Consider the following 27767-nt stretch of genomic DNA (forward strand, 5'->3'; position numbering starts at 1 on the left):
GATTTTGAAATGAGCAGATTCTCTTTGTGCCTGAGAAATAACACAAGATGGTCTTACATTTACCCAGAGATGACTTAGACGTTTTTAGAAGTTTTTTGTACCCATTAGAGGCTAGCCATAAAAATTCAAATTAGTGAAGAGACTATGAGCCTGTGAGGTGAATAGACACAGATGGTATTAAATGGGGAAATTTGGCATCCTCTGCCACAACATATGGCTCTAACAACTCTCAATTAACTAATGCAATACTTCATTATTTACTGTTGTACTTTGTTTTATTTCCCCTTACACTAAATGTATTAGCGTTACAATGGCTATACCATTTGTAGATGGTTGTAAAAACAATAATGTAAGCATTTCTACAGAAAAGTGCTACAGCACATTGTCCTTAACACTATTGCAGCAAAGTGCAAAGTCATCCCTGTGTGTGTTTGTGAGTAGACTTGGGGACAGAGGAGTTATCAATAACCATAAATCTACACAGTACTGCTGATACCTGCAGATGCAAACTGAGACATGGCTCCCCTCACACACACACACAGACACACAGACACACACACAGACACACACACAGACACAAACACACACACCCAGACACACACAGACACACAGACACACACACAGACACAGACACAGACACACACACACACACACAAACACACACACACAGACACAAACACACAGACACAAACACACACACACCCAGACACACACACACACACACACAAACACACACACACACACACACACAGACACAAACACACACACACAGCTCTGCAGACTGACGGGGGCTGAGACGCACTGAAGGCAGGGCGACTGGCTCTCTCTGATGAGGGGATGATGTAAAGGGAAAAGCACTGTACTCCTGTGAACCTGAATAATTCATACAGTTGGAAGGGATGAGAAATGGACTGGTGTAACCTTACCCCATGTCACTCAACACACACACACACACACACACACAGACAGATACACACACACACACAGATACACACACACACAGATTGATTCATGTGGGTGTGTTTGAAACAAATGAACAACTTTCCTACATGTGAGAATCAACTTCAACATACATTGCGTCTCTGGCCAAACACACAGATCAGGAAACGGATAAAGACTTGCCTGCTACTTTGCATTTTGTGTGTCTGTAGGCGTCTGTGTCACTGCATGGGTATCCATTACCCTTGCAGTGTGAGGTCGGTTCATTCTTCAAGAGCCAATTATAATTTCCCCACTCACACATCTAAAAATTAGACCCATACTTACTCACACAATATGTGATTAGCCTGCATACAGTATATGAAGGATGTCAATGACTACATGTGCCAAGACCAACTTGTGCAACTTAAAACTCGTACACTAACACACACACACACACACACACACACACACACATTCTCTCTCTTTCCCACACACACACACACTGAAACTGTATTTTGTAAGAAAAAGGACTATCTCTGGAAATATGCAAATAAAATATGGAATGTTTATTGAGTATTAGTATTTGTTTGGTTTACATGTTAAATATTTACATTACAACATGAGACATGCACGTAAGGCAGCATAACATGTTTCTATCAATGTAAAAAAGACCTACTGCAGGAACAAGCAGCTACAAACTCAACAATCTGACAAAGTGGAGGAGGACAGACGGGAGAGAGAAAGATGGAGGGAGAAGACAGAGGAGAGAGAGAGAGAGAAAGATGGAGGGAGGAGACAGAGGAGAGAGAGAGAAAGATGGAGGGAGGAGACAGAGGATAGAGAGAAAGATGGAGGGAGAAGACAGGGGAGAGAGAGAAGGATTGAGGGAGGAGACATAGGGGAAGACAGAGACATCAACAGGGGTGACAAGAGATGCAGATCATTTCCAGAAAGAACTAGGAACAGCACAAAGGCACTGAATGTAAAGCTATAATATGATATGGACACGGAGCACATCCTGGACTCCCTCTAAGCTCACATCAAGACACATGAGCTCACCAACTAGGCCGCGTACAGAGAGGCAGAAGGACAAGAGGACAAGATTAGAAGTGCAGAGAGAGCGTCTGGGGTGGAGCTTACAGTAAAGAGCCCTTTCATCTCCCCCTCACAGCTGGGTTCCCTTCCATTAATACTGAAATCACAACATTCAGATTCTGCAGTATGTGTGTGTGTGTGTGTGTGTCACTATTTCTCCAGTCATAGCTTTGGCGTGTCTGCCCGCAGGCAGCTGTGCAGCACCTGGTTGATAGTAGCTCTGCCAGGAGCATATAGCGATAACATAGCATAAATTCAAGTATCATCGTTGTTTCCAGTGCAGCAAGGCAGACTACTAAGGCTCGTAGAGAAGCAGCTGAGCTGACGGTGTGACAGACAGTGTGTGTGTTTATTTGCTGATTGAGAACAGTGCCGTATGAAGAGAGTCATGGTTGAACATTGATCAATACCACACAGATAGAGCAGAAACGAGATAAGCTCAGTGCAAAGTACACGTAAACAATCAAGAACAATCCAGAACTCCATCACTGAGCTAGAACCGAACTATGTAAAGAGACAAAAAAAGGTGTGTATGACAAATTCAATACAAAGGTGAGGGCAGTGGAGAGGAAGTTTTAAAATTGTAGTTTTTTTTCTAAAAAAAGGAACAAGATAAAAGACCACACCAAGGGACCGCATGGGGAGTCCTGTCCTAGAGTTCTCCCCGTTGAACACTGGATCTAGTTTTCATCCTAATTATCCACCGGCACACACGCTTCACATCCCTCAGCTTATTGGAACATGCACACTGACGCATCATGTGAGATCACTGCTTCCTTGACAAACGCAGACATCTGCTAACCTCTGCATACATGCCGTGCATCAAAGGCTTCATGTCAAATTATACATAAAAAACGGAATCCTAAGGATTATTAGTGTACACGTGTTGCCCTATGATTAATGAATTGATCATTACAGAAATGATAGTTTCACAAAAGCTGAATTTTTTCCCTTCATGTCAACTTTAGGCAAGGCATTACGGAGTAAGGGCATAAGAAGGGTCAAAGACAAACACTGGAGGGGGTCAAAGGTGAAAGTTGAGAGTGTACACGGGTTCATACTGACCATTAGGGAGTGCTTCACTCATACGTCTCAAAATAAATTATGAAATAACCTGTCTGCTGCCCTGTTAACTAATTCAATGACAGAACTACTACTGCTGCTATTCTGCATTAGTCACAGTTACTGAAATAAATAATCATTTTATACAGATACCTGATGCTAGACAGCACAATGGTTTGTTAAAATGTTAATCCTTTCAAATTAAAAATGCTTTTAAAAATCTTCAACTCTCTCTTTTCAAGAATAGATTGAACATTCGGAGGAACTGCACGTCAACATTCACACCATTCCAAAGAACGAGTGCAAACTGCAAGAACGAGAGAGGGAGGGCGCACCAAACACAGACATCCTTCAAAAGTTCTTGAAATTCCAGATAGCAGAGAGAGTGTGTGTGTTTGTGTTTATGCATCTGTTGCTCATGTAGACTTTGGCTGCCCCACCACTGTGCTGTGTTGCTTTAATGTTGTTGTGTTATAGTATGGATGTCATGCTCTCTGCATTCTGCATTGCTGATATTCGCCTGATGATGTTTACATGTTTGTGCCTGTACGCAGTTTACTTCAGCTTCTTGTCATTGCTCTTGATGTGTCCATTGCGTTTAAGCTTTCCATTTGGAATGCCATTGTGGCAATGTCCATTCTCCTTGGCCAGCATTTCTGACTCCGCCCCTTTCCAAAACCTGACTCGTACTGCCCTGCCTATTCGGTAAAGGCAGTAACCAATCAGCAACAGGGCTGTAGCCATGACGGCCACTACATCCAACAGGAAGTACTGATAGGTAGCGATGCTGTAGACGGATGATTGGAGGTGCGGGGCACCATGGTGGCGTAGGATGTAGTTGATCCAGTAGACAGCTCTGCTGACTGGGTGGCCGGGCTGGTCCTTATGGATGCTGGACAGCTTGCGTGCTCGCTCACGGTACCTTCAGACACCACAGAGACAAAAGAGAGAATGGGAGATGTGAGCGTTCGTACTATCTACTCAACTAAAGCAAATCATTTGGGACACTTGTAGTTTGTCACCCAATAGGGTTCGACCTTCTCAGATGTGATGTAGATATGTTTGCTACATTTTATACATAACAAAACAATTTCTGTGACTAAGTATAAGTATATATATATTCTTTTGATCCCGTGAGGGAAATTTGGTCTCTGCATTTATCCCAATCCGTGAATTAGTGAAACACACTCAGCACACAGTGAACACACAGTGAGGTGAAGCACACACTAATCCCGGCGCAGTAAGCTGCCTGCTACAACAGCGGCACTCGGGGAGCAGTGAGAGTTTAGGTGCCTTGCTCAAGGGCACTTCAGCCGTGCCTACTGGTCGGGGTTCGAACCGGCAACCCTCCAGTTACAAGTTTGAAGCGCTAACCAGTAGGCCACGGCTGCCAGGGTAACCCCTTGGCAGTGGGTGCTTTGACTGGGAAGTCCCTGAGAGGTGTTATAATGGAGATGTGCCACGGGAGAGAACAGTCACCCCAACCAACCTCAGGTCTCTGAGGTCTGAAAGCTGCAGCCAAAAAGCTGGGCGTGGGTGACTGTCTGTATGAACTACAAATGTGCATGTTTGTAGTGCCTTCCAGTAAGTCACTTCGGACGCCTCAGGGGTTTCAATAGATTGTTTGTTCGTTTTATTCCAGTATAGCATTTCGTTTTCTCGATAAATAAACTCAAAAACTAAATAAACCGACAAGTAAACAAATAAATTGAAAACCTCCTTGACTCCTTCTGTTCCAAGGCCATAAGGTCATGTCACCAGCAGGGGTCATTAAATCAACTGTCATTGTCATTAAAGCAGCACCAAAGAACTTTTCCTCTGTCGCACGCACGCTTTGTTTACCCAACGGCTTTGTAAATAACGATGTCCATACACAAGGTAGAATTTGTTGCATGATTTTATGAAAGTAGGCTATGATGTATTGCGACATCATACAAGTAAAATTTGTAGTTTCTTATGTCTCATTCCATCGAACTACAGATCCGCTACCCGATCTGGCAAACTTACATAGTGCGGTTATAGCCGATAGAGGGCCGCGAAGCGAATGCAGAAATGCCGTTCACCCTGTTACGAGTTGATGAACCACGGAAACATTTTTGGAAACATTATTTTAAGGTACAAAAAACTCTTTGGTGTTGCTTTAATGGCTCCTACAATGTTATTCTCCTCATCACAGTCGACTCAATGGCCCTCTCTTCTCTGGTGGAGGAGCACATTGGCCTGCTCTCACAGCGTAGTTTCCGCAGGTCGGTAGGCTTACATAGTGTGTGGTGTGGATTCAAATGAGTGTCGTAATTTGTCAACACAAGCACCATTACATACCTGTGTCTACTTTGACTATTGGGCAAATGGTTAGCGACACAAGTAGGGGAGTGGCCTGGGAAGTCTAAATGAATCGCCAAAACTTCACGCAACATTAACATGATGCACGTATGGAAAACAAATGAAACAAATGAAGTGCTGAAAGACTTCTGGCAGCACTGTGAGCTCATGATGTAAATGAGGGGCCAGTGACATAACAGGTTTCTCCCGCACTCTCTCTGACACCTCTTGCATAGTCGTTTGGTAGAGATTATTTGGAGTGAGACCCCATTCCACACAAAACTATTATACATATCCATACAACATATTAATCCAAAACTATTATACATATCCATACAACATATTAATCCAAAAAATATAGATATCTTATAAACCAGATATTACAATATGGTTAACCCTGGACACTCCAACTCAGTCTTACATTTCAGCAAAGTCCTGTGTGTCCTGTCCTGTATTCCTACTTGACCTCATATTGAGAAAATGGGTGTAAATGGAGTAGGGTGAATGTTCAGTTTTTCATGTAACATACTTTATTGTGCACATATAGCCTCTCATTGAATTTGACTCCCTGCGTTGCTTGACAACAGGAGATGGCAAGACTAACATCGGAGCTATTTTTTTGTGCGGAGGACAAACAAAGAAAGAAAAAACTAAATGATAGAAAACACAGTTTGTTGTCTTCATTGATTTAATTAGTTGGTTGTAGAACTGTTGTATAAAACCAATATGGTACTTGTGATCATGGGGTAAGTAAAGGATATACCCACAGCTGTGATTATCTACGCCATATGGCCTTCTCCTTTATGCTCTTCCAGCTACGCCAAGCTGACTCTGGCAGATCACGTGGATAGTCAGGCGCAATCGATTATTTAAGAAATTAATGTGAATTCCGAGTAATAATAAAAAGGTTCTACCTAATGCGACTATTTTTTCCATAGACTGGAAAAGAAAACAAGTTTTTCCCACTGCATTATTCTCTATAAAGAATAAATTATGTGCCTACTTCCGAAATCTCAGTTCCAGTATGACACATTTTGACGCATTTGATGCCACTTCCTGGACTCATCTGGCGATCTCTAAATGACTTAACCCCTACTGGAAAAACGGCACTCTGATCACTAGCCTGCTAGCTTAGTTTGACACAACACCGCCCAATATAGGTGGATTCCCGCTCCATCAACCCGCTACCAAAACATACTAATGTATGAAGAATAAATAATTTTAGATGAATGCACACGTGAGTCACAAAATCTGACTTCACTTCACATCCACGAACAGAGCAAAGCAAAAAACATTGCGTGAAGGGACAACGATGGAGAAAATACATTAGGCTAGTGTGACACTGATAGGAGGCCAATGCATTTACTGTAGCTATGAAATGCATGCATTTCAAATATTAGAAACCTTTAGTGGCATTTTGTGTTTAGAAAATGGTCCAACAGTTGGTTATCTAATAGCTAGTTTCTATACCATTGCAATAGGTATGTTTGACAAATTTTGCCACTTCGAAAAAGTTCTTTCATGTAAACGTGGCTATTGAGCACTGTCAGCAAAGACTTTCAGTATCGTGAGCGACTAAAACAGAGCCTACTGGCACTATGCCACATACTTAAGCCAATTAACCTAGAGACTTGTTAGCAGCTGATTAGCAGGTGTATTATATGAACTAATTAGCTGCTATGTTAAACTAGTGCATATGCCAAGCAGTGAAACAGCACAACAATAGCAACACAGCAACCATAGACAACCAATCAACCATAGCAACCAGGATGCCAAAAACATTTTGATTATTCATATCATTCAAAATCACAACATAAGAGATATAAGTGTACCTGTTGTCTGTGATGATACTGAGCATGGCGGTGTGTAGATCCTGCTCACTCATCCGTTTCCACTCCAGCATGAGGCCCATGCCTTTGGCCTGCACACGGGTCATCGTGTCGTAGTGGTCCCCAAACAGAGGCACCCCCACCACTGGAACTCCGTGATACATGGCTTCATAGATACTGTTCAGCCCTCCGTGGCTCAGGAACGCACGTGTATTATTGTGACCTGAGTGTACAAGTACACACACACACACACACACACAGATCACAGATCAGAATCACAGATTAGATGTATCATCATTGCATTAGGATGAAGTAATTTGTTTACATATGTGTCACAATAATGCAATAATAAATTAACTAATATACACATGTAGACCGTGAGGGATCAAATAAAGGTGATTGGGTGAGTGATGGCATAACATTTTTTGCTTTATGATCTGTGAGTTAGATTCAGAGTAATATATTTATTTCATAACCCTAACTGCGTAAAGTATCCTTCCATTTTCTAAGAAGCTGAGGAAGTTTCATGGCTATTTGCCACACATGCATAGACACATGCACATGATAAAAAACGTGGAATAAGACATTCACTAGATCAATGTACACTAGTACTTGCAACACTTCAGCATTTCAGTTGCCGATTCACTGTCTCGATCCATCAGCTGTGGACATTTAGCCACTATAGGACTTTGTCATTTATGAGGTTCTGTTCATGTTGCTATGCTAGCTAACTAAGCTCACGACCTTAAACAGTTAAATTACCTATAAATAACCTAAACAGAGTTGCATTTGCATGAGATTATTATTAATTATCTAGCTGAAGTTGCATAGACTGCCCTGTGTTGGAGGAGACGTAACCCTAAAATGTGAAAATCCTGCTGACAAGATGAATTCAATTAAAGCATGTCAGTGTTCTGAAGAATTTTTGTTTTTTGTTTCAGGACATGATGTCGTCTATCATCAGAGAAAACTGCTTTATTCATAAAACTGCTCTGTAGGCTACTGACAAGCTGCTGGGACAAATTTGAAATGACCTTTCACTCACTCCAAATTACCAATTTCAACATTAACAGCGGAATGACAATTTACCTGCTATTTCGCAAACGTAATTACATCATCTATAAAATGGTCTAACTGCGGCAATTTGAGAAAAATGCATGTGTCAGGCACAGAAGCAATCAAGATGGACTGACAAAGGAACTAGAGGCAAGCAAAACGAAGGAGATGAGAATCACTGAGGGCTACGGTTGGGGAGATATGAGGATCACTGAGGGCTACGGTTGGGTGATATGAGGATCACTGAGGGCTACGGTTGGGCCGACAGACGATGTCCATCAAGGTGGTTGACCCGACATCACGATGGGAAGCAACCATTGTGATGCCACACCCCCACAAGCCAGGCATGCACTAATTCTATACACGGGTTTCCCGTTTACCAACAAAACTAGATGCGCGCGCAGCCGCGAGGCAGCAGACACTTGGTGGCCGTCCACAACGTTATAAACTTAACCTAAATAGTTGGCTGCTGTAAGCTACAATTGGATTTTTTTGTATACCCCTGTTGTCTCAATGATAATAACATCTCATTTCAGACTATATTTCAAAGTTTGACGTTCATTTGGATTATTAATATAACATCGTATTATGTCATTTTTGGCGAAGACATGCATTCCGTTAGGGATATTGAACATATTTAACATTCTCTAGCCATCGTGATTTCGAATTGGTGCCGTTTTCAGCACAAAAACTCATTTTATTCTTTTGCTCTTTTGCATTGCTCTATGCTGTTCTGTGGTGCTTTCTGCCTCTTGGTTGCGCACCATGTTTTCGTGACGTTCCATAGAAATCCATGTATAGGGAGGGAAAGTAATCTCATCGCCATCTAGTGGTTGCGTTCCTAGAGTTTAGCGGAGGGGATGGGATTTTTTTTTTTGAAAAAATATATCTCGGTGCACATTGGGATCTTAATTTAATGCCTTCCATATGTTAGGCACTGGGGTCACCTCTATTGCTTCAAGTGGTCATACCTTATTTTTAGGATCAGTTGAATTGTTTTGAGTTTTTGTCGTAACATGGTGATAACAAACTACAGTTGCATGTGACATCACAGGTTTGGGCGCTTAATCTCTAACTGATCAATATGGCAATTTGCTTAACTGGCTTACATATTTTTGTAATAACGGAAGGTGATGTAAACCGCGTGGTGATAACCTTTATGTCTTGATAACTGGTGTTGTGCTTCTACTCACATGAAGAGCTGGCAGTAAGTGTTAAGTGGCAATGCTAACCAGGCTAATGAACAAACCATGCTACCGTGAGTAACGTCAAAGGGTAAAGTCACGTGGCTTTTTTGTAGTTCGTTTATGAAACAAAAGGAGCAATTTTGATTTTTTTAAATAAGGCAAAATAGGGTCTGAAATTTTCACAGTTAGAAGAGTATTACTGTATAGACACTGAAAAATATTTTTGGTGGATAAGATCGCTGATTTGGCTTCACAGTATTTTTTTTTAAATAGGTCTATGGGACTTAACATTGGAGCTGCTCTTCGATAGGAACGCAACCACTTGGGGCGCTGGTTTTCACTTTCCCTCCCTATAGACCCTGCAGTGTTTCCCACAGAATTGGATTCAATTTGTGGCGGGGAGGGGGGTATTAAGATCGTCTTGGTAGTGTATAGGTCTAATTGAGTGGGAACCCTTGCAATTGTAACACAGTTGAAAGGCTGCTGATATGTGGATGCAATTCATAACGTTTTCTACATAGTTAAAATAAAGGTTCGTACTTCTCCTTGGGACAAGCACTTTTGAATTTTGGAAAACACTTTTCCATTTACATCGGGATTTTGCAAACATTCAGTGTCAGATTCAATAAAATGAGCCCTTCAACGAAATTGACAAGCAGCTGTAAGTAGGCTAAGCATTCTAAATTCGACATCCAAACAGTATTCTAACGTTAGCTTTGAGATACTGCTTGATTTCATAACTTAACTTAGTTTAGTCTCTTCAATGTAGCCTACTATGTTGTGATAAGACCTTAGCAGAGTTCACTTCAATGCAGCAGCTTTGAACAAATTTGCGCAGCATGGTCACGATGCTAAGCGGATTTAATAGCAATTTAGCCACACGTCTTCTATGCAATGCTTCTATGTGGCAACAACAATCCTTCAACAATCGTGAATATTTTGTTAAATGCACATGCAGAGGAGTGGCAACGGGCTCGATAGAGAGCGGGGCGGGGCAAGGAAAGGATGCGTGCGTAAAAAGCGCAGCTCAATGGCAATGCAAGGATTTGACCTTATATTTAATTTAAATTAAAAAATTCAATTCAATTAAACGTAGAATATAAATCTGTGACGGCCGATTTTTATTTCGTGGCGCCCCGCCACAGATAAGTCAATGTATGGGAAACACTGCCCTGCTTTAACATAGGCTAAAACATAAAAACATTTCCCTGGAAATTAAATTGAGCCTAGAACTGATGCATATGCAGGGTACTTTAAAATCTGTCAGCCGGAAAGTGCAAAAATGAAGGATTTATCTATGTGAAACTACAGTCTTATTCAAATAATTCCTGATTGTGACATTGTTATTGTCTTTTTTTGTATCACACTGTACATTGAACTTAAAATATTTAATGTTTTAGCAGAAAATAATCGTAATTAAATATTATAAGGCTATTGTTACGACTAGAGGGAATTTTTGCTGATTTTCACATAATAGGTCTAGCTCTAATATTTTCCTGAGGCTACAGCCTACAGTACTTAAGCGCCAAATGCACTCTTCTCCACAGTGTTAAAAGAAACCATTTCTTCAGTTAGAGTTCTAGGGTCAGAAGAGCGATCTTTCACTGTAAGGCTTGTATTTTGTGCATTTGGCTAAAGCCCCAGACAGCAGTGGAGTGATAATCGCGATTTGTTCATTGTAAAGGTTGTTTGCTAAAGCCCCAGACAACGGCAGAGTGGTAATCGCGATTCGTTAATTGTAAAGGTTGTTTGCTGCTTCCTGCCTCCAGTAGCCGGAACTGTGCGATCGCAGCCTCTTACTTTCGCTCTGCTGCCCCTGCTCATAGTCGGCATGGCCGGTAATAATGTGGTATGAGATGTGTTGCGTTTATTAGGCCATATAATATGCTGTGTAACTGTAGGCTATGTCATTTTATGTAGAAAAGGATACATTTTCTTCTGTATAGACGTATGGTAATTAATGTTGCCTATACTCACCCTTAAACCCCCCCCTCCCCCCCGACAATATCATCGTCCATCACAATGTTTTACTCTACACATTGTCAAAAGCCAATTAAGGAGACATCGCCCAACCCTACTGAGGACTGCACTGAGATGGAGGTAAAGAGAGGAACAAATCTACACAATGACAGGAAGACAGTGTAATGGGGCTCATGGCTTGATGGGGGGAGGAGGTTGACCTTAAGCCACACTGACACAGAACTGGGGTCCACAGGAGATTCAGAGAGAGGGCAAGCCTTGTGTTCTCTCAAACAAGACTCAGATTGTTGGTAAGGAGAGGGGCAGAGAGAGAAAGAGAATGTGAAGGCCTCTCTCTTCCTGTCACACACACACACACATTAGACAGAGCAAATAATAGTCTATTGGAAAAAGCCGTCCGAAACATCCCATTTTCCTATTTTATTTTCTATTTTAGCATGTAACGTTTAAGTAGGATTGTACAGGCTAGTGCTATAATTAGCATTCAACAAGCAGTGCTAGAGTATGTGTGTGTGTGTGTGTGAAGAGCGTGTGAATGTCTGTATACTGTATGTACACTTACCTAGCAAATCATTCTGTGGCATCCAGTCCACAAGTTTTGTGTTGTTCCCCAAATTGCTGGGAGGTACTCCAGAGAACCTGAGCAAGACCAGGAGGGACAGAGAGAGTGGAGACCATTTCATCAGATGTTTCTTCTCTTCACACGTGGTATCACAAGCATGTGTCTGTCACATGGGTGTCTGTCCTCGTGAGCTTGTGCTGCTGACTGAGCAGCAGGGAAGAACAACTCACTTTATCAGAACACAGATCAGGCCTCTCAAACAAAGACCAGATTCACACACAACAACTCAAAGGGACAGTTCACACACATTCACTTAACTGCAGCATAGAAAGCTGATGATAGCTGCTACAGACACACACACACATGCACACATTCATAAAACTTAATTCAGCTCATTTACCAAATACCATGCACAGCAATCCACCCATTTACCACCAAACCAGATTCTATTTGATAGCATGATGGGTAAACAATGACTTAGGCCCTATATACTTTGTATTACCACAATCATGGAATTCAATGCTAAATTAACAATTTACAATACAGCATGTTTAATTTATTCATGACATATATTTCACATATAACTGCAGAAAATAAACATTGATGTTAAACTCCAACATACAGTAGAGAATGCTTAGACATTTTGTTGGAAATTGATTCCCTTGCGACCTGGCAACCACAACGATCTAACGGCAAGGGGCAGAAGGGGATAGAGTGAGCCCAATCTGCCTTAGTCCTGTTCTGTTGCCTTAGTGCTGTTCTGTCATGTTATTTTTCTAAGGATTGTCTAGTGTCTATTTAAAATAATCCCCAATTAGTTGTGATCACTTTAAAGGTTGCTTTTTATTAGTGGACTCTGCTTCAGCTTACTGTTTCCTGGTTGCTATGCTAGCTACTGTAACTAAGCTCACGACCTTAAACAGTTAAATTACCTATAAATAACCTAAACAGAGTTGCATTTGCATGAGATTATTATTAGTTATCTAGCTGAAGTTGCATAGACTGCCCTAACTTGTAACATCAGGATATGAAGAGGCAGACACCCTAGGAGTGCCAGTGCAGGTTAAATACAGTCAGGTAGCAATACACACCTATTACTTTATCGGTACTGTAGGTAAAACTGAGTGTGTGTGAGTGAAAATGTGTTATCTGTCCTTTTTTGTTTTTACATTATTTACCTGATGTATGTGAAAGGGATGAATGATATCCACAGCTTATTTTACTGAGAGATTAAAGAACTGAGTGCACATTATATTATTTGGTTATAAAATTGCAACTAGTGTTTTAACATGACATAACTATACATTTAGCATATGTATGCTAAATAACACCTGCCTCTAGTGGCATTTGCATAGGGTCATACAGACTGACTAAGCACTTTGATGCCACTAGCTCAGATGTACAGCTGTCCATTACGACAGATGTCCTCTGGATGAGGTGGTCACTACACAGCAAAGAGACGCCCAATGAGCTACTGGACTGTCCACAGCAGGCTCCGTTATCCACTCTCATGAACTTTCCTGGGGACAGCTACTGTGTGTGTGTGTGTGTCTGTTTTTTGTTTTGTTTTTGGTGTCACCTTGTCTGTATGCAGGCCTATGTGTGAGGGGGGAGGCATGTGATCACCTAATGACAAACAAAGCACTGTTACTAAGAAACCACAAGCCAGCCAGCAGGTGAAATATCCAATTACGCTCTTTATGTGTGTGTGTGTATGTGTGTGTGTGTGTGTGTGAGAGAGAGAGACAGAGAGAGAGAGAGAGAGAGAGAGAGAGAGAGAGAGAGACAGAGCGAGTCTTACACAGAAATACATCTTACACAAAATGCTGTGTAAGGCATGTTTAGCTCTAGAGCCTGCTCCAAATACACACATACACATTAATACTCACTGTCTCTCTCTCTCTCTCTCACACACACACACACACCAACCTACTCACCAAACAGAAGATGGATAAATATGAAAGGGCACAAACCTGTCCGTTAACTCAAATTATCACCCGGAGAGAAGAAATACTCTTAATAAAGGCGGGTGTCCTTTAATTCTGAATAACAGGACACCATTCCATATCAATGCTTATGAATGGTAACTATAACAACCATAGTAGGACGACGGTTGCAGCGCTCTAGAATATTTTGGTTGCAGGCTTCCCAACAATGGAATCAACTGTAAACAAGCTAACTGTCCATGCTAAAGTTGTACAACAAGCTGAACTAATGAGCTTCTTTTTAAACAGAACCGCTTGTTTCCAGTGTTTACAGTGGCAACCGGGTGATAAGCAGGATAACGGCCTTCGAGGTGTGTCCAGTTATACGGAATTAATGGACTTGGGCGGAGGCAACTCCCCTCCGCTGCGCGTCGGGGAGTTTTTGCCCCTTGCCCTCGTCCATTAATTCCGTATAACAGGACACCTCGGCGGCCGTTATCCCTTACTAAATGATCACCAGAAAACACACTAATAAGCTTGGCATGACCTTACTTAGTCATGAAGGTCAGTATGCCTTGTCAAAGACTGACTGACTTGCAGTTATACCACTGCTTGGTTGAACTTCCCTCTCACAAAAAGATCTTAACTACAGACTGAGTGAAGACTGCACTGTATGAGGGGAGTGCTGTTTCAGTAGAGCTGAGATCATCTACCATGTGCCATGTTTATTTTACCTCCATATGACTTTCTGGGGCAGTCGTGCCAACGCTCCAGCCAGTTTGTGAGCGATGTCGTCGGACAGGTACTTCACCCCCGCACCAAATGACACCACCACAAAGCCATTTTTATCTGTATCCTTCACCCAGTCATCAAACTCCTGCAAGCATACACACATGCACATTAATGACACATTCATATTGAAAGCATTTTTTTTTCTTTTCCATGTTCAATTTAGAGTTTTATCTTATGAATCACAGTTTTTATTATTATTATTTTATTATACGGTTATTTTACCCCGGCAATTTTTTTCATATTATTTTAATACATATTTAATTTGAGGCATTTCAAAAAGGTCAAGCCATGTGTGACTGGGGGTTACAGGATCCTATATGAAAATGAAAATGTAATCTATATATCTATATCTGAATGTCCTGTTAAATTTTTTAAAACACAACCAAAGCATACTGTACATGCTAGTGGTTTTGCCAGTTTTGGCAAGACATGACCAAGGAAATCATGCTTTTTATAGTTTGTTGTACTTGTTGACCAAGTATTGTATCTTCGGAAACAGGCCGTCAACATCTGTTTAACACTACAACAGCATGATCCCTGGTTAATCACACATTCCATCTTGGTGTGGATATCAATATACCAAAATGTGAGAATTGATGTGTAAACAAATAATAAAACAGCTTACTTTTAAATCAATACTCCACAGTGTACTTTCCACATGACTATCTCAACTACAACACTCCTCTTAAAAGGCCTAGCTTGTTTAGCCCTGAACTTTGGCCAAGCAACTGTTCCTAACTCCCACCATATAAACAGCTAAAGCACAAATTATATTGGCATCTGAAAAGCTGCACCTCAGCAATACTGCCATGCTACTATTACTAAGGCAAGCTAACAAGCAGAAGAGGAGTGGCTGACTATATACCTGATCAATAGTCTCTTTTGACTGATCAGTAACCAACCTTTGCTTTGTCAGATGTTGGTGGGGTTGACAGATGTATGTGCAATGGAACTGATCAAAGACTCAAGCCGCTTAAACCATTGTGCATTGACACTTCCAGAGACAAACAGACACTCAGGGGAAAAAAAAAAAAAAAAAAAAAAGAATATATATATATATATATATATATATATATATATATATATATATATATATATATATATATATATATATATATAATAAATAAACTATGGTGTGGTTGACTAAAGTGCAGTGGTTGTAAATGCCTTGTGCCTTATGCTTGTCACTCAGACCAACAGAAAAATTGTTTGTCTGTATCTGAGGTGGAATGTGAGTTCTCGCACTTAATCATCTTTTAGATAACACACCAATCATGTTTTATATCATACGACTACTATACAACACACCAGTCCTGCTTCCTCTAAAAACAGAAATGGGTCATTAGTGGATCACAGAAGCTTCCCAAAATACCAGGAGCTCCACAAGAGTTCAACAATAGGGATAGAATCCTGTCTGTCGTAACCAGATACGTGAAAGTAATACGGCTGATGGCCTTATCTAGAGCTCCCAGCTGGTTAACATTTCAGAAGCACAGTGATACTGCAGCCAGACTGTGTATGGCCATACCAGTCCCTCACATAATTGTAATTGGTTCGTTTAAACAGCTGTATTCGCAGTAGCACACTATTCCACTAAGCCTATGTCTACAAAACAGTCTATGGCCAGAAAGTCAGTTGTTTCTAGTTAATTGTTCCTTGTAGAGAGCAAGAAGATGACAGTGAGAGTGTTTAAGTATAGAAGTCCTTCTAGCATGTATGTAGAGTTAGTGTTCATGTTAGTGGTCAAAGAGATAGACTGTACCCTAGGATTTTAGATTAGTTACTGAGGTTGATACAACTTTATTATCGAGTTAGTATGCTGTTTTCATTGGCTTTCATGTCTATTATTTAATTACTTTTTTCAGTTTTGTTAGCATGTTAGCATTAAGGAAGAACATATCAACTCTGCTGCATTTGAGAGGATTCAGCTGCAGACCAATTGCCATCTTTCCCCTGGCACTGAATGGTGACCTGACACACAGCACCCAGTGTCCATGGTCAACACTCAACAATGGGCACATTTACACACACACACACACTGCACCAGCACACACACTGCATAATGCCTTCAGCATGCACAATGCCCCTTTTTTGGGGGCTGGTATTCCAAAATCGCAACCCCGGGCCCTGAATCCCCCACACTCCCATTCAGCCAATTGATCTGCACACTTACACACACGCACAGCAGATAACGGCGGCTTTGTGTTGGATCACACACACTCCAAAATGACCTAAAGCTCATGCTGAATTCTAAATACAGCAACAACCAATGGACAGGCTTGTAGCTTAACATTTCAAACATCTACCATACAACCTCATGCGCCTTCTGGATTTAAGGTATATTTCCATTCAGCGCCATGCAGACTAAATAAGCAGTAGATGCTCTGTGTCACCATCAAAATAAGCCTTGATACCAAAACAGGTAAGAAAGAGGCATGAGGCCCATACCTGTCAGCAGTATAGACCCTTTCAAGAGAGTTCCATTAACAGCATCATAGTTGGCCCCAGAGCCATTATAAAGGTAGAGTTGTGACAATTCCATTGACGCTAATGTTCCATTTTTTTCCAACAATGGAAGCCTCAATTAGTTCACAGAAGTTAACAATTAATAATAGCAGCAGTGCAGTTACAGTAGTATGTTTGTAGCCAACATTTCAGACTCAGATTTACATTCCTTTGACTCATCCGAATAATAATAATAATAATAACAGTAATAGTAGTAAAGTAATAGTAGGCTATCAATAGCCTAATTATAATAATAAACGATTTATGTATCGACTTTGACTTTTCTGCTGCTCAGTCTTTATCAGTTCCTCATCAAATAAATTAAAAGATAAAAAAGCCCAATACATTGTGCCACACTTAATAGCCGAATATAAGATAACCCTTGCCTATCCCATTTCAATTAGGCAGCACTACACCACCACGAACAAGCTGTCATTAAGTTTTTACAACTTTTATGACGTGACGTTTCTTGGGCATTTAGCTTCACCATCACTTCAAGTTGTAACATATGCGCAATGCTCATCTAGGCTATGGATTTAAGTGGCTTAAAGGCAGCAAAAGTGGGATATAGTGCAACTGCTTCCCCAAAACAATTCCTCCATAACTGTGTATTTAATCGTTTGATATGTGGATAACTTTCAGTGGACTAAACAAAAGGTAAAATATTTTGTTATCACAAGGCTAGCTGGTTCGTTATATGGCGAAGCATATAGCCAACTTTGTTTGCAGCAGTGAAGCTGAGTTTGTTGTTAACATTGTTGGTAACTGTCAGGGAATTTAACCCCAACATATAGATACAAGAACCACAACACGTAGTATGGCTTTGCCCACAAACTCTGGTACCAAGAGGAGAGCCTGCTAATGTAAGGAAGAATTCCTCACACCATCAGTCTCTGACTCTGCAGCCCAAAAGCTGTGTCTTTTATTGTACAGATGCACTTCATTGTGACATACTCTTATCTCACCCACACACACACACAGACAGGGTGCAGTTCCTGTCTGTCTGGGTGCACACTTAACTTGTTCTCTCTGTTCTTAGAGCTCAGCACAACAATATTTCTGCTTACACAAATGGTTATACAATGATAATAATAATTTCCTTAAAGTAACGTAAACGTTTCTTCAGTTAGGAGCAGTTAGCCTACTGTTTTTTTTTTTATGTTGCATTCATTTTCATTGGCAAAAGCTAGCCTAATATGCATGAGAACCTATATAGATTTGAGGGAGCTGCAGCTGTTAGCATCAGCACGGTAATATTAACACAGCAGGCACTAGCCCAGTGAAGAATCGTGTAAACCCCATCCCCAGAAACCAGTTTCAAACCAAGCTTGCGCTGATATGATGCATGATCACTGATCAAATTGCTATTTTCTGACAGGATGAGCACAACCATGGAGGTTCTCTGAATCTCAAGCTCTTTAGCCTAGCATCTTAATGCTGTATTCACAGCACGGTGAATGACAAACGGTGACAAAATGCTGTTGTTTATGAGTTCATAGCCTGGTTATTTATCAAGGACTATATCACGTTTTATATGTTATTATGATCACTCGCATCGCATTACCATGGGGTTACTGTGTAGGTAATGCTACGGTTAACTTAACATGCCCACCATTACACTGGAGAAATGTTAGAAAACTTTTAAACTTTTTTTTTATTATCCCGAGACGCTAGCTACTTAAGGTAGTTCGCTCATTATCTCAGATCAGTGAAGAACTACCAGAGAAAACGTTGGGGAGAAAACTCAAACAAGTTAATGTTAGACTTAGACTAGCTGTGTTACAGTTTCTCGTTGCAAAATTAAAATCTCCATGCGCTTTTGTAGGCTACACGCAGTTTTAAAAAACACGGTTTACAGCTCTTGAGTCACATACTAGGTCATTTTTTTTATAACGATAATTTAGATAGGCCTAGGCTACACTTATGGGGTGGGTGCTATTGCGTTTTCTAAAGAATCTCCCGTCTTGGTTTTGTACAGAAATTAATATTAAGTGACACATACGTAAAAGGGAGAAAACAAGGTCACCTTCCGATATTTAGCAGGTTACGGTCTGGAATTGAATTTAATATTGTTGTAATGGTAGGATAACTACACAGTTTACACAATAATTACACTGTGTTATAAATATTGTATATCAATGCATGTATTGTCTGTCAATTACCCAAAATTGTGGCTCTGTCTCTCATTGAACAGTAGCTTATTTAATGCATTCTATCACTTCCGGGAACTTTTTGAAGTTTACATGAACCACGTGACCTTAACGAATTTTGAACACCCATTGTCACAACTCTACCTTTATAGAGTGTCCCAGTGACTTCCGTTTTACTTCCGCTACAAGGGACCTATCTTTCACAAAAATATGAACGGGAGTTAATGGAGAGATAACAATAATTTTTTGGTCCAGTTTGAATTGTGCCACGAATTTCACATATGATGTGTGTGAATTTAAAAGATAATTTTTCACGTCAAGAAAGTACTGTTGTTCGATAGACTTCAAAAGTTATGTTGGTTTTGTGCGAATCCGCTCAGTGGACTACATCTCTCGTCTCGAACGATGTACGTCACCAACGTAATGAAACGATAAGATTAGCTGTTATGCTAGTTAACGGTTGCATCTTGCTGCCTGCTATGTCACTTAACAGTATCTAATGTACAGTCTATGGACGAATACAACTTACCTGACTCCTCTGACTCATGGTATTTTCATCGGCAAGGAAAGCCCAATTAAGACCTGTTGCTGGTATGCTTGTACAATCTAGTGTGGCTGTGAATGAGCTAACGTCACTAGCGCGACTGATGGGTTTGTAGTCGTTGAAATTACGATCTTTCACAATGTTGTAATTCAATAGTTACGAAACAAACTGCAAATGTCTTTACATGAAAAATTGTCTTTAAAATTGACAAACATCATATGGGTAATTCAAGGCACAAGTCAACCGGGACCAGAAAATAATGTATTTTTCGCCATAGACCGGCGTTCAAAATTTTTTGAAAGATAGGTCCCATGGAGGCAAACGGAAGTGGCGTCACTGGGACACTCTATATGGCTCTGGTTGGCCCCACAAGGCTTCCGTTTTAACATTCCATGTTATCTTAATGCAGAGGAAGTAGATTAGGAACCAAATAGAACGTTCAAGCATTGTTTTTGTTTTTATTGTTGAAAGGGTCTATACTCTACCAAACACAGTGCAACTCTACTAGTGTACTCTTTTCATGGGAGTAGCGTCTCGTTCACTGGTGTGGGCTAGCAATGTAGAGTTGGGAGTGTGCTGACGTATGACATTGCTGCCTCCCTCAGAATGTCTCCTTGTCTCCCTCTCCCTTCCATCCTTTGGCTCTCCCATCTCCTCTTCCCCAGCCTGCCTGCCTGACCTCACACACCGACATGTGGAGGTCAAACGGAGCTGAACCACTCAACCAGCCTCAGCCTAAGGCAGCAAAAACTTCAGTTGGTCTCTAGGTCAGTGCACACAAATGGCTGACTTTCCAAAGAGCTCCAGGGGCTGATTTTCCATTTAAACACAGATTGAAGGTAGCCACCTTGTCTGCTTCCAAAGACTGCACCGCTACAACTTCAACAAAGCACATTATAAAGGACAGTATTTTTCCTACAATAAATATACTGTAGGCTATTAGGTGCTAAATATAAAGAAAAACTCATCACACAGACAGGCATCGTGACCAGTTGCAGACCACTTCGTTCAAATTATGCTTGGAAAAGTAGTCAAAAGAGTTTCCTGGAATGTTGGGGAAATTAGCTTATTTGAGTAAGATAAGAGGATACTGTCTTTATTTCTCGAGGTCCTTGTTCCAGTGTATCTACATAATGAAGTACAGTGTAACAACCTATGGAACAATATGTAATATCACATACTTATGTTGTCCATACATAATGTATTTTTGTGTACCTATAGATCATTAGTATGTGTAATAAGTGCCCTTGCCCTAACCCTAACCTAGAGGCTGCTTTGGCAAAGTATTGTAACAAGCACTTTATATTACACATGTATTGATGATCTGTAGGTAGGTAGATCCGAGGATACTTATCCTTCTCTTCTCTGTGTGTGCAATAACCCAGTTTGACACTGTTAGCCTAGCTTAGCATAATTCACTGGAAGTGTGTTACACCAGTTAGCCTATTGCTAACCTATATCTAAAAGGAACCTATAGGCTAACTGGTGTGAGGCTAAAATCGTGAAACATGAAACATGATGAATATTCCAAGAGAAACTCTAAATGCATCAAACAATTAGAAATTGGAAATTCTGTCTCAGACAATCAGACCTTTTACTGTGGTTACTTCTGTCAATATTCAATCAAAAAAGAAGAGGAGGAACAAAAGTCAAGCCACAACTTTCAAGAGTTTTTAACCTGTTACCGAATAATGTTGTAAATATAGACAGTAAAAAATATGCAAGACATTCGCACCTGCACCTCACGTGACGTACTACTGGGGATTCCCTATCCCACCATACAAAGCATAACTACTTATGAAAATAAAGATCAACTGTGAGTTCAATGCAAAACAATTTGATACTGTGTGTGTGTTTGTATGTGGATAGTAGTAGCAGGCCATGACATGATCAAAAGACTGATATAGAGGGCAAACCTTAACCTTAACCTTAGGCTACTTTATCATCCAGAGAGAAGAAATACTCTTTTCTGATAGGCTGGTAGTGTGACTATTCATTCTGTATAACAGGACACCTATGAAGTAGATCTGGTAAAAAAAGTTTAGTCACCATCTTTTGAATGGTAACTGTAACAACCACAGTAAACGACGGTTAAACCTGGAAGCACAATGGAATCAACTGTAACCAAGCTAACTACCTACTGTTATCACAGTCAGTAACTAAAGAAAGTAGTAGCCTCCAACAAACAAGTCAACTTCTTTTAACATTTTGTGTGCTCTACGGTTACGGAAGTAAGCCGGTACGGTCTAGTACTGCGTATCACTAGGCCTGTAAGATTTAGTGGTAGTACGCTGTACCGGGAAGAGAGGAGAGCAGCATCAACATTTACTAAAGCTACAGTCAGTTTCTAAATCATGTGCCTGGCGCTCACCTGAGGAAGATGGTTGGGTGGTTTGGTCAGAATGCCCCCGACATAGACCACATGAGGCAGCGTAGGTCTGGGGAACTCCAGGGCCATGTCAGTGCACAGCATCCACAGACGGCTGCCCTGCACCAGGTCGTGCATGCTGACGACCGGCTGGATGTTGTACTTCTTCATGATGCGGTCATACTTGGGCAGCACCAGGAACTGAACTCCGAAGCGAGACACCAGGTAGACAGCCGTGTTGGTCACCCGCTGCAGCAGGGTCATGCGGTCTGTCAGCAGTGAGTTGAACTCGGGGACATAACTAAGGGGCGCAGGGGCCCCAACTTCCGCCGGATACCAAAGTCCTGTGCTGAAGACGGCGTACTGCACACCCAAGATGTGTGCGATGACAAAGCCACACATCTCGTTGGGGTCCACTAGCAGCAGGTCAAAGTTCTCCTGTTTGAGCTGTGCCATCACGGCCTCGCTGCCCACCACCGCATCACAGTTCTGGGAGTAGTGGTCCAGGATATCAAAGAGCTCCAGGGCAGTCAGGCGGCCAGAGAAGATGTTGTGCACTTTGGACTGGAGGAAGTCATCGGCCGTGGAGCTGTTGAAAATCCCAGGGTAGCGCTGGAAGCGATAGTGCTCCGACTCGGGCACGTCTCGGCCCTCGGACACTAGGAAGACGGTATCGTGGCCGTCAGCATGCAGGGCAGTGGCCAGTGTCTTAAAAATGTACAGGTGGCTCTCGAACATGATGGGAGGCACAACGACTATTTTGGCAGCCCAGGACCAGCGGAACAACACTAGCAGCAGCAGCGAAGTAATGGCAGGGGAGGGCTTCATGGCTATAGAGAGAGAGACAGATAGACAGAGGGTGGAGAGGAAGGGAAGAGCATCAGATGTTTTTGTCATATTGCAGTATTTAGGCAAAATGTGGTTTCAACTATAGACAACAAGGTAATTCAAAGTGAGGTAATAATGTCATATATGTAAAACCATTTGGACACAGACATACAAACTCTAACTATATGAACTCTAAGCTGGAGTGGTAAAACATGACTACACTTTGAGTAAACACTGCAAAACACAAGACACAGACATACCTTTAATCACACATGCACACTGTGACAACACACACACACACAGACAAGGACACACACATATTTAGCTTAAAAATGTCTTAAACGACTGCTTATGAAATAAGACATTACTGACAAAATCTGAAGTGGGACCGGGGATGTAAATAGTCCATTTCTATATAACCTGTTCACATTGATACATAATGATAACTACAACATATGTGCCCACCCCAACCAACAATAAGGAAAGCCTCTTGGAAACATCCTTCATGGATTCTGGCTGGTTGTCAGGGTTTATATAATTTATAAAACTGTTGATTCTCAACAATTCCGTTCTTCATGTCATTATGATATTCCTTGTGGACAGCTTACGAGCTAAAGAGACATTTAAAATGTAGGTTTAGTTTTTACACTTATTGTTAAAGTTACCATGGGCTGTGTGGACAGGACTTAATAGGTGACTGATTCACAGCCTTTTACAGCCAATAACACATCACAGGGCTTGTGTTTACTCAGTGTGTGTGTTATTGCCTGCTCACATCAGGAGGACAAAGATCAAGGCGGATCTGTCTCCGCCTGCCTCTGAGTGACTGCTGTATGGCTTTAAGGCCTTAGAATGGTCCTGGGAAATCTATAGGAATCTGCTCAAATTAAGTGTCTTTTTCCAGATGTTATGCTTCAATGTTTCTGCAAACAAGAGGTTTATTTTTACACAAAAATAAGTTTTCATTTAGGAATGCTTACATCACTCCTTAGCCATACTATTGAAATGATTTCTTCCACCCAGAAATCACTCGTACTTCCAATTCTAATTTATTATACACAGTGTACTAACTTATAATTATGAGTTTGTAAAGTCCCAAGCTATAACATAGCCTACTAAATAGGTTGTCATGACAACCAAAGCAGGAATGAATCCCTGAGTTGTGTGAGTGTGACTACTACCAATATATCATTTCACCTCCACAAACAAGCACAAACCATTCCCCTCTGCATAACATTCAACATCCTGACAACAAAAGAAAATAAGTCCACCTCTCTTTAATGTGCTCAGGGTAGTCAATATAGACCACTGGCAGAAATGCTCTGGGAATTGATGACTGACAGCTCAACAGATATACACCTGAGTCACAAATCCACTCTGCCCCAGATCCCTGATCACTATCCAACATGTGCCATATTGTGCACCAACCAGTTTTTGTATCCCTTGACTACCTAGAGTTTACTGCCTGCTTCCTGGGAGATGTCACTGCTTGGGTTACTAATGGAGGGGTTTGGTTACCCTACACCCATAAGCACTGAAAATGTGAGGTAGAAAAGGAGGGAGTAAATTGGTGCGGGTTAGATAAAGATAAAGAGTGTAAGAAGAAGCAGAGAGAGGAACAGAGAAGAGAGAGAGAGAGAGAGAGAGAGAGAGAGAGGAACAGAGAAGAGAGAGAGAGAGAGAGAGAGAGAGGAACAAAGAAGAGAGAGAGAGAGAGAGAGAGGAACAGAGAAGAGAGAGAGAGAGAGGAACAGAGAAGAGAGAGAGAGAGAGAGAGAGAGAGAGAGGAACAGAGAAGAGAGAGAGAGAGAGAGAGAGAGAGAGAGAGAGGAACAGAGAAGAGAGAGAGAGAGAGAGAGTGAATTAGAATGAGACGACAGTTGAGGGCAGTAAGCATTGGATTAGAGAAGAGGTAGAGACCAAGTGAAAGAGAGAGAGAGAGAGAGAGAGAGAGAGAGAGAAGAGGTAGAGACCAAGTGAAAGAGAGAGAGAGAGAGAGAGAGAGAGAGAAGAGGTAGAGACCAAGTGAAAGAGAGAGAGAAATGAAAAATGGACATTTTCATTTTTAGGTGGACAATAATGGGAATGATACGTTACCCAGATGTCAGGTTAGGAAAATGAGCAATGTAGTCTATGGCTTTCAATTTTATAGATTTGCATATACACACACACACACACTATGCAGTAAAGATGCACTGGGCCAACACTGGCTGCGAATGTGGCTTCCAGAGGCTACTGAGGACGACCTCTGATCCAGAACCTGGCCTATATTTCAGTACCTCCTTGTTCACTTTGTGGCACCCAGCTCACAACAACTTCTTTCCAATCTCCCTCTTTATTTGAACAATGATGTATTGCCTACACACACATCGTTTGTTGACAAAATATACAGCATGCTGCCACGTAGCAGGTCCAACACTAAGTTATTACTTAAAGCAACACCAAAGATTTTTTTATACCTTAAAATAATGTTTCCAAAATCGTTTCAGTGGTTCATCAACTCGTAACAGGGTGAACGGCAATTTTGCATTCGCTTCGCGGCCCTCTATTGGCTATAACCGCACTATGTAAGTTTGCCAGATCGGGTAGCGGATCTGTAGTTCGATGGAATGAGACATAAGAAACTACAAATTTGACTTGCATCTGATGTCGCAATACATCGTACTTTTATAAGTCATGCAAAATATTCTACCTTGTCTGTGGACATCGTTATTTGCAAAGCCGGTGCTGGATAAACAAATAGCGTGTGTGCAACAGAGGGAAAGTTCTTTGGTGTTGCTTTAAACACACCCAGGCAAGAGCTCGGTCCTACAGTTACACACAGAAACAACCATGAGTCAAATGACAAAGAAACTCGTCAGGCAACTTTTCTTCCTGTTACCTTTCACATGTAATGGGAGGGATGATTTGCAACTGACTTGTGGGTAGACAAAACAAAAAAAACAACACAGACACACTTAACCTAACACAGGAATGAAAGTGTGCAAATTACCAATCAAATGCAAAGAAGCAGTAACATAAACACACACACACAACCTCTCAAATACACAACATACTGTATGCTTTGGTGACACAGCAATGCTGGCATTTTCACTTTTTTATTTCACCCTCATGGTACCTACTGTATGTAGGTTTGTTAAAGTCTGTCCTTAAACCATTATTGTCTAAACATACAATGTTCCAACACTGCAAATATTTCTCAATTTAGGCATGTTTTTTTATGCAACTAACTTTGGCATGATCTTAAAATTCATTTAGATAGTATAAAATAGGCTAATATAAAGGTGTTTGGGAACCTCATGAAATTCCCCACAACGCTTACACAAGACTTTGCCAACTGTACCAATGTCACCAACAGACAACCAAAATCATTTAAGCATTTTTTTCTAAAGCCAACTGGGCTGTTGGTGGTTTTTCCAAGCCCTATTAGTTAATTCACTAGTTTCAGACTAAAACTGCTATTTTACATCAATCAAGCTGTTCCTGACACATAGACACACCCCAACACTTGTCCCCTATTGGAATAGGAGTGGAGGCATTAGAGTATCAGCGTGAGCATTTCACAACAAGGTATGTTCCTGATGGTCACATGCACTTGTCCCCTAACATATGACTGAAACTTGATAATTCTGCTTAATACAGTTGTAAAATGCAAGGCTAACTATTTAATTAAAAAAAGAAAACGGAATACATGAGCTCATCACCTGATGAACTTTCTTCTCAACTAAAGTTAACTCATCTCATCTCAGATAACTTAGCCAAACTAATTATATTTACTCATCGGCACCTGAGAAGATATTACGTATGACGAAATAATTGTAGCCTACCATTTGTGTCTATTAAAGTAAAACTGCCCTGTTCTTTGCTTGTGAGAGGTATAGCCTACACCCTGTGTTGTGTGCCCATAGTATCTGTTTCGCAAGCTCCGAGCCGAGCTCATAAATATTGAAGAACCAGTGCGGGCTGACTGGAGAGGGACGAGTTGAGGACAGAACCATAATTTCTATATTTATTTCATTCTTATCGAGCGATTTGTTTAACAACCATTAGTAATCTGACCAGTTTCGTCAACCTGCGAACGTTCTTCAAGGTCAAAATAGGCTTAGAATAACAGACGTATTAAACTACTGCCGTGCTGGGCCATCGTCGCATTTTGTACAATAATCATCTAAATTTCTGGTTTGCCCGTAAAGACGTTGTATAAAACCATCAACGTGAACCTTTAACACGACCTAATCGAAAAGCATTCACTACACACTGGCATTCCCGGATAATTAAGGTAAGGTAGCTACACACCTGTTGCCCTCATACTCCCAGAGCAACGCTATGCAGAGCGACCTACCTTGCTCAGGTGTCCCTGGACGTGTATGCGAATTGCACTGAAACCCTTCGACCCCCGTGGAGAAAAAAAAAGTTTATTTAAATGTCCGGGAAGTAAATCCACACAAGATGATGACTTCGCCAGAAGTGGAAGACTTCAAGCAGAAATACAGAGGGGGGGAGAGAGAAAGGCGACACTGACTGTCACCCGGAGGGCGTGGCGAAGACGCCTTTTTCCACAAGGCGATAGAAAACAATAGCCAGAACAACCCCACCTTCCCAAAGGAGAGCAGCCAAGTACAGTTTACACCATCAACAACC

General features: G+C 41.2%; 1 protein-coding gene across 1 annotated transcript; it reads right to left on the bottom strand.

Annotated features, from left to right (window-relative positions):
* Positions 1 to 1466: 1466 nt before the first annotated feature.
* Positions 1467 to 27613, bottom strand: ugt8 (UDP glycosyltransferase 8). The gene is made up of 6 exons (XM_076295465.1): positions 27469 to 27613; positions 22302 to 23128; positions 14674 to 14816; positions 12015 to 12091; positions 7233 to 7452; positions 1467 to 4000 (listed from the first exon to the last, which is right to left on the bottom strand). The coding sequence occupies exons 2-6, from the start codon at positions 23124 to 23126 to the stop codon at positions 3634 to 3636; spliced, it is 1632 nt and encodes a 543-aa protein (XP_076151580.1). The 5' UTR covers positions 23127 to 23128; positions 27469 to 27613; the 3' UTR covers positions 1467 to 3633.
* Between the last annotated feature and the right edge of the window lie 154 nt (positions 27614 to 27767).

This window comes from Alosa pseudoharengus, unplaced genomic scaffold (assembly GCF_046254945.1).
Source record: "Alosa pseudoharengus isolate Yale_2024_CS ecotype anadromous, Long Island Sound unplaced genomic scaffold, YU_APseudo_1.1 YU_APseudo_1.1_scf_2, whole genome shotgun sequence".
NCBI classification, from domain to species: Eukaryota; Metazoa; Chordata; class Actinopteri; order Clupeiformes; family Clupeidae; genus Alosa; species Alosa pseudoharengus.